The 8,461-nt window shown below is 34.3% G+C and overlaps 1 protein-coding gene across 1 annotated transcript in view; it reads left to right on the top strand.

The window, feature by feature from the left end:
- Positions 1 to 8,246, top strand: part of lmf1 (lipase maturation factor 1) — a 28,428-nt gene extending 20,182 nt beyond the window's left edge. Inside the window, exons 6-11 of the mRNA XM_052571585.1 lie at positions 3,565 to 3,732; positions 3,831 to 4,011; positions 4,761 to 4,914; positions 4,989 to 5,172; positions 6,251 to 6,363; positions 7,726 to 8,246. Of these exons, the coding sequence (XP_052427545.1) occupies positions 3,565 to 3,732; positions 3,831 to 4,011; positions 4,761 to 4,914; positions 4,989 to 5,172; positions 6,251 to 6,363; positions 7,726 to 7,900 (975 nt within the window). The 3' untranslated portion in view covers positions 7,901 to 8,246. The remainder of the gene's footprint in view (positions 1 to 3,564; positions 3,733 to 3,830; positions 4,012 to 4,760; positions 4,915 to 4,988; positions 5,173 to 6,250; positions 6,364 to 7,725) is intronic.
- Positions 8,247 to 8,461: the final 215 nt, after the last annotated feature.

Genomic DNA, 8,461 nt, shown 5'->3' on the forward strand with positions numbered 1-8,461 from the left:
ATATATTGAGAATTTTATAGATGGATTGTTATTCATAGAAATCCGTACAAAAAAGTAAAAAAGTAACATAAATGTATAATGGGACACTTGTTTTTGTGTGGCCCACGACGCTGGTTTGTGATGGTGTTTCAGCTTAAAAAATAACAAGTCTTAAAATGCTAATGTATCAAACACACACAGGAATTTAACGGTTGACTTGAGCTAACAGTGTATGGAACTAATTTGCGCTCCTGTTTTAGGGCTACACCCGAAGATTGTAATAAGCCTGAGGATTTATGTCCATATAAACCAGACTGCTGCCTAATTACAACACAACTGCTTTTTCAATCATAACCTTTTTTTTGCACATTAACTATAGTTGTGGCGATCAGCCAGCATGTGTGTGAATGCATGCACAAGCGTTTTGGTGGCATCTTTCAGATGTATGGATTGTGCATTGCTCTTTTTCTTTTCTTAGGTCTCTCTTTCTTTAACCTTGGTTGCTCGAGCAGCCCTCCTCCCCGGCTCGTGTCCCATACCTCTTGTTTTTAATTTCTGAATGCTATATTACAGCGACTGGGCAGAGCCCCCAGTTTTTTTTTTTTTTTTCATCTCACTTCTGTTTTTCAGTTTGGCAAGCTCACAGGAAGTGATGACGGATTATATTGTATTAATCCCATAAGGGAGTCCCTGGTTCATTATTATTTTTTATTATTTTTTTTGCTACGCTGAGCTCAATTTTTTTTATTCTCAAAGGAGCTTTAACAGGTATAAGACCTTGCATAGTTATGTTTTATTAGCTCAAATCCTTGTTTATGCACGATCCAGCAGATATCTTGGAAGTAGAATAGTAATTTAATATGTTTAGTGTAATATGTTTTAATGAATTGCCATTTAGAGGTTTTCAAAGCATATTACAGTAGACCAGACACAATGGCTGTGTTTCCAGGAAGTGTTTTGCAAGTGCTTTGCCCTTTAGCACAGTGCTGTTGCTTCTACGTTTCATTCTTTTATTTCATCAGAATTTATGCATTGGGCAGATGCTTTTATCTGAAGGGGCTTACATTGCATCGAAGCCATACAGTAGATCAGTTCATGCATTCCATAGGAATCAAACCCATGACCAGAAATCAAGACTCATTATCTTTTTCTAATCACTTGGGTTTTTTATATTTTTTTTATTTCAGTTTTAGTTTGCACTGTACATCAAGTTAAAAGAAAATAAGAAATGTTGCCTTTGCAATTTTTTTTTATTTTTAAACAATATTTTGTATATATCTTTTAAATGTAACAATTTTCTTTTTCAAAAAAATATGTTTCTGCCAACGTGGTCAGAAAATAAACTTGTTTTATCTCTGAATTAATACGTTTTTCTTATTCTACTAGCAGCACTTTTCTCTTTAAAAATAAACGCATCTATTTATTTATTTATTTATTTTCAAAAACATTTTATTTTATGTCATTTTGCTTCTGCATTAAATATATCTTGGTTTAAGATTGTTTAGACATTTATACTGGAAAACAAAACAAAAATACTAATACTTGTAATTTAATTAAATAATAATAATAATAATAACAATAATAATAATAATAATAATAATAATAATAATAATAATAATGGTTTTGCAATGTACACGAATGCAGCTTTAAACCAGTGTTATTTCAGTATCATTGGTATTTTCCTTTTAATTATTTTGTATTTGTTTTTTATTGTATTTTACATTTACATTTGAAATTTTCAAGTTTTAGTAATTTGTTGTTTTTGTAGTTTTATTTTCTTTATTTTTGTTGGAATTATTTTAGTGCGTCAGGTTAAACTAAATGAAACTTAAATGAAAATACAAAATGAACTGTATGACCACTTAGATATATTTAAAAAAATATCTTACTTTGAAATAATCATTAACAGAAAAAAAAAAAAAAAATAATAATAATAATAATAATAATAATATATATATATATATATATATATATATATATATATATATATTTATTTATTATTTTTTGTGGTGTAGAATTGGTTAGATTAAAGGCTCTACTGGCTCTAGTCTTTCTGCTAAAGTCTCATTTAGTTTTTTCTCCACATCATGCACCAATCTGAAATCTGCCCATTTTTGTCAAATGGAAGTACTAATATCTGGTGGACTGTTACATAACTCGTCCTGTATCCGGGTCTGAATCCCTTCGAGTGGTGGATGACTTCAGCAGTCAGAGGCGGCCGCAGGCGCCAGGGCACACACTACAGCCATTCACACTGCCCAAACACGCCGCACTGCATGCTGGGAAGGGCTAGCGGCGGGTGAGAGGGCCACTGTCCTCATGTTTATTCACTGAAGGCAGCAGTCATGGCCGTCGTTTGGTTATTTAAGGTAGTTTTCCTCCGAGGCATGGATCCTGATGGAGGAAAAGGTGAGTGTGTCGTGGACGCCCCGCTCTGAAAGACGTTACAGACGCCTCTGTTTGCTTCGCGGCTAGCTCTTCACATTTATCTTAATTATCACGCTGCCAACAGCAAATAGAGAGAAATTCCCTGATATTAATGGTGTAAATGAAATAAACAGACTATTTTGGGCTTTCGTGAAGACTTGCCAGAGCTGTTAGTCGCAGATATGGGATATTTATGTAGCTTTTGCAGATTGGTATCGTTCAGGTTAATCTGGTCAAACACACCTGTCTTGACCTCGGTGCACGCACACACACACACACACACACACACACTCTCAGTTCTGCCACCTGGATGCAGTGAGTTGATGATTAGTGTCATATGTCTTCTGTCAGACGCGAGCTCCATTTACTTTACTCTGCCTCATTTGCTGTGCTGCAAACCTGTTAAAATCATCTGAAAGCTCATGGGTTTTTTAAGCAATGCTCAGAAAGCTTTGAAATCAAGCAAAGAGCTCTGGGGCTTTTAGAAATTATGATTTTACTGATGCAGATGCTATTTATGTGCTGTGCAGTCTTGTCTAAACCCCCTCCCCAATCTATAATAGTGTCAGTATGCCATAGATGTGTATATACATATATATATATATAATTGCATATAATATATAGTATTAATATTCTATGATATATATTTTTTATATTTTTATAGAATATTTAGATTTAACAAAATCATATCATAAATTATGTTTTTAGATCTACTCTGAATATTAATTATTCCATTACATTATTTAATGTACATAACATGCTGCATAATAAGTAGACATTTTTCAAATGCATACTGTAATGGAATAAATAAAATGTGTAAATATACAGTATTGATATTGTAGAATAAATAATAATATTTAGATTTAAATAATAATAATAATAATGAATATTATGTGTAATTAACATCAGTTAATACATTTACATTTAGTCATTTAGCAGATGCTTTTATCCAAAGCAACTTATAAATTAGGAGAATAGCAATCAAAAGAGCAATGATATGCAAGTGCTATAACAAGTCTCAGTTATATATAATTAGATGTACATTTACACCTAGTGCATAATGAGTTATTATCGAGCACATAGTTGTGATTGTGTAAGTATTTCTGTAATATAATATGATGTAGTGATGCATCTTGTGATCTGTGTCGTGTCTGTCAGACCCAGCCGGTGCCGAACCCCATGTCCTACTACATGCATCGCTCTCCGTGGTGGTTCCACCGCTTCGAGACCCTCAGCAATCACTTCATCGAGCTGGTGGTGCCCTTCTTCACCTTCATGGGCCGGCGGATGTGCATGCTGAACGGAGTCCTGCAGATCCTCTTCCAGGTGTTTCAGAGCAGCTCTGGTGCCATCTAGTGGCATCACTGCTTCAGCGAAGATGCGTTTGGTGGCTCACTCCCTATGTGTTTCTGTGTCTCTAACAGGTTGTTCTGATCATTAGTGGGAATCTGAGTTTTCTGAACTGGTTGACGATCGTTCCCTGTCTGGCTTGTTTCGATGACGCTGCTTTGGCGTTTCTGTTCGGCCGCTCTGGACGAGCCAGACAGACTTTACTGCAGATCCAGACAGAGGAGGCTTCGGGACTCAAACCTGCGTCCTCCAGAGGTCTGTACATACATGCAGGATTATTGAAGGATATGTTTAGCTTTGCAAAGTTTGAAATAATAATAAATCGCAGGATATTGCTAACTAAAATAAAAAAACATGATTGGAAATAAATCTGAAATGTAAATCTAAATATTCGATGTTAAAACTAATTTCTGTGTTTCCTCTTCAGTGTGTTGTTACTTGCTGATCTTATTTCACAAATTTACTCGCAATTTCTGATTTGTTTGAATGTAGTTTGAAGCACTACATTAACCGGAAATCAATTAAAACTAAAACAACAACAAAAGCAAGTAAAAATCTTAAATTAATACGTAAGAATGAAAAATAAAATACAAAAAGTATTTAAATAATATTCAAATATTTATGTTGCTGTTGTTTATTAAGCATAAAAATGCATTGCACGTGAACGACGAGGCAAATATATTTAATATGCTTAACTATCTTAAATTGATGCTTTTCAGTATTTCATGATTTTTAAAATGAGAGATTTTTTATATTTCTGAAAGATCACTGCTTTTGCATGACCACAATTAGAGTAAATTGTGTAATATAATTACTACAATGTAAACAGTTTTCTATGTGAATATGTGTTCAAACTATAATGTATTTCTGTGATGCTCCGCTGTATTTTCAGCATCATTCCTCCAGTCTTCAGTGTCACATGATCTTCAGAATAATATGTGAATAATATTTCTGATGATTATCCGTGTTGCGTGATAACTGCAGTAATGTGTGTTTGTGATCAGGGATGTTGATCAGGCGTGTGCTGAACGTGTCTCTGGGGATTCTGATCACGTATCTGAGCGTCCCGGTGGTGATGAACCTCCTCAGCTCCAGACAGATGATGAACACCTCGTTCGACCCCCTGCGGATCGTCAACACGTACGGAGCGTTCGGCAGGTAGTGCGTCCATCTCTGTGTGAAGCGTCCAGCAGTGTCAGAGTCTGTGACTAACACACGTGTGTCTGGAGCAGCGTCACTAAAGAGCGGACGGAGGTGGTGTTTCAGGGCACGCTGAGCGGCGATCACACCGGAGACCAGGTCGTTTGGGAGGAGTACGAGTTCCTGTGTAAACCTGGAGCGCTGGAGCGCAGGCCGTGCCTCATCTCGCCGTATCACTACAGGCTGGACTGGCTCATGTGGTTCGCTGCGTTTCAGGTTAAACACGGACAGGAGACCACAATCTGAGATCAGGATGAGTTTGTGTCTTCATCAGGTTTGGAGAAATGCAGCACTGCATCAGTGTCTCATCAACGGATGCTCTGCAGTGGATGGGTGCCGTCAGAATGAGAGTCTGATAAAAACATCCACAGCACTCCCGTCCATCAGTTAATGTCTTGTGAAGTAAAGTTGTGAAGTTTGATGTTTTTATCAGACTCTCATTCTGACGGCACCCATTCACTGCAGAGCATCCATTGATGAGACACTGATGCAATGCAACATTTCTCCAAACCTGATGAAGACACAAACTCATCCTAATCTCGTATGGTCTGAACACATTTTCAGCAAATGTTCATTTTCGGGTGAACTATTGCATTAAATCTGCAGTAAGCTATTATACCATGCATGAAATGTCACTTTTATCTGTCAGATCGCATAGAAATACATGTCCGGGATGTCAGATGTGTCTCAACACTAGTCACTTATCCATTTATCCAAAAATACATCCAAAATGTGCATGCATGCATTAACTTGTACAGCGCTTGCTTCTGTTATGAGGATGTTTAGCTTCTCCATTAAAATTAATTTTGATATTTTAACGTAGAGGCCACAAAGTAAGCCGTGTCAGGGTGATGCAACTGTGCTAATATCATAATGAAGAAAAAACTTTTATAAGCATTTTTTAAGGACGTTAGTACAGATTGTGCAGTGTCATGTGGTGCAACTCCCTAAAAACGCACTGATATCAATAATGAATAATTACAATGAGTGATTCCTTTTTTTTTTTTTACTTGTAGCAAAATACATTTAAAAGCTGTTTTGAAAATATGAACGCACATGCATGTTGAAATCAGAGAGATATCAAATCCCTGCTGTGTCAGTAGACAGTGTCGAGGTTATTTATAATCCTTATGTAACGCTCACACACTGATAATAATTCAGCTGCATGGACGCATGAGAACATCGATCTTCTCTCAGTGTCCCAGATGTGTGTGAAGTGTTACCCCTCAGCACATGAGAGTGTGTGAAGAACAGCTGCATCGCACTGAAAGCTTGCTGTGTCTGTCTCTTTCAGACGTATGAGCAGAACGAGTGGGTTATTCACATCGCCGGCAGACTGCTGGCTAACGACTCCACAGTTCTCTCCCTGATGGGACACAACCCGTTCCAGAACAGAGAGAAACCGCGGTAAACTTACTGACACCAAACACCAAACTCACACTGGACTCTACATATTACACTATAACACAAGCAGCGATATTAGAGCTCTCAAACTGGGTTGGATACGTATTTTAAATTGTGTTTGTTATATTATTATTTTTAATAATAATAATACGTGTAACATTAATAATAGTGATGAATAATACTGCTAGTATTTAATTTAGTTTTCTTTAAATATGTATATTTATTAGCTTTCCTAGCTATTTTGATCAAATTGGAATTAACATTATATTATTGTTGTTGTTGTTATGAGAATGAAAAATAACATTGTTTAATATTTTCTTTTACGTTTAAAAAATGAATTTTGTTATTCCCATATTCCCGTTTTGTTCAAAAGTATATTATTGTATGATAATAATACTAATAATAAGATTAAAATAAATTGAAATTAAGATTTCGATTTAACAATATAATACTAATAATTTATATTATTATTAAATTAGTTTTTAATTTTTTTATTCATTAAAAAGATATTCTAATTTCTAGCTATTTTCACTTTGTAATTAATAGTTGATTTTTTTTATTTGTTGTTATAATAATAACAAAAGAAGATTAAGATTTATTGAAATTAAGATTTCAATTAACAATATAATAATAATAATAATAATAATAATAATAATAATAATAATAATAATAATTAATATTATTATTATTTTATTACATTTGATTTAAATTTTTGTTGGCTAAAAATATTCTAATTTCTAGCTATTTTCACTGTGTAATTAACAGATTATTATTATTTTTTATGATAATAATAATAATAATAATAATATTAAGATTAATTTATATTATTATTATTATTATTACATTTGTTTTTAATTTTTGTTCCCTAAAAATATTCTAATTTCTAGCTATTTTCACTTTGTAGTCTAATTAACGGTTTATTATTATTGTTATTATTATTATTATTTGTTTTCATGATAATAATAATAATAATATTATTAAGATTAATTGATATTATTATTATTTAATTTTCTTTTAATTATGGTTCCCTAAAATATTCAAATTTCTAGCTATTTTATTAATTTTATTATCATTGTTCATATGTTCAGTTAACAGTAACAGTGGCAAACTAACAGTGCTTAATTAGAGAGCAAACACCTTTGATGTGTTCACAAAGACTCTAAAATGATATGAAAACCATAAAGAGATACAAAAACCTCCTGCTTTGATATTTTGTCACATTATGACGTTTACAGTCACATACTTTCCGGGGTCCCTTTATACACACGTCTCTTTTCTCATCAGAGCTGAGCTGCTCAGAAAGCAGTGACCTGACGTGTCCTCTGAAGTCATGTGACGTGTGTTTTGATGCCTCTGTGGTTTCAGGTGGATACGAGGAGAGCACTTCCGTTATAAGTTCACGCGTCCGGGCAGCAGCGGTGCAGCTCAGGGGAGGTGGTGGGTTCGGAAACGCATCGGCCCGTACTTCCCTCCGGTCAACCTGGACACTCTGAGGAGCTACTTCCAGTCCAGGAACTGGCCCCTGCCCGGCTCCGACTGACCGACAGTCACTCGCTGAAGTGTATCCCATCTGAGCGTGACAAAACTGTGCCAAAGACGATCTGTTACAGAAGAGATTTGTGAAGGCAACTCTTCTGTGGCTCTGTTTTAAACCTGCCAATAATAATCACAGCCTGTTTCTGCTATTAATATGATTCTGAGCACCGTCAAGCATTACAATCACAACGCAGTTGCTGTTGAATATTAAAAAAAGGCAAATACTTTTTTTTTTTTTTTAATACAGTTTTTTTTTTTCAAATAACCTTCTGTGAGATAAAGATTTTTTTTTTTTTTTTTTTTTTTTTTTCAGAAATTATTTCAATCATGTTGTCAATTCCTGGAGGTTCATCTGATTAAAATGTTTAACAATGACGTTTTTTCTTTTTTTATTTATTTTCATTAAATGCTCTGTTTGAGTGTTCCTACCAATCCATCTAATCCAAATATTAGATGATTACCCTTAGAGTTAATTACTGTACATTATTTCCGTTTTCAGCTTTTTGTAAATTTTTCAATTTACAGTATCATTATAATATATTAAAATTTTCACTTAACTTTTAAT

The sequence above is a fragment of the Carassius gibelio genome, chromosome B12 (genome assembly GCF_023724105.1).
Source record: "Carassius gibelio isolate Cgi1373 ecotype wild population from Czech Republic chromosome B12, carGib1.2-hapl.c, whole genome shotgun sequence".
In the NCBI taxonomy this organism is placed as follows: Eukaryota; Metazoa; Chordata; class Actinopteri; order Cypriniformes; family Cyprinidae; genus Carassius; species Carassius gibelio.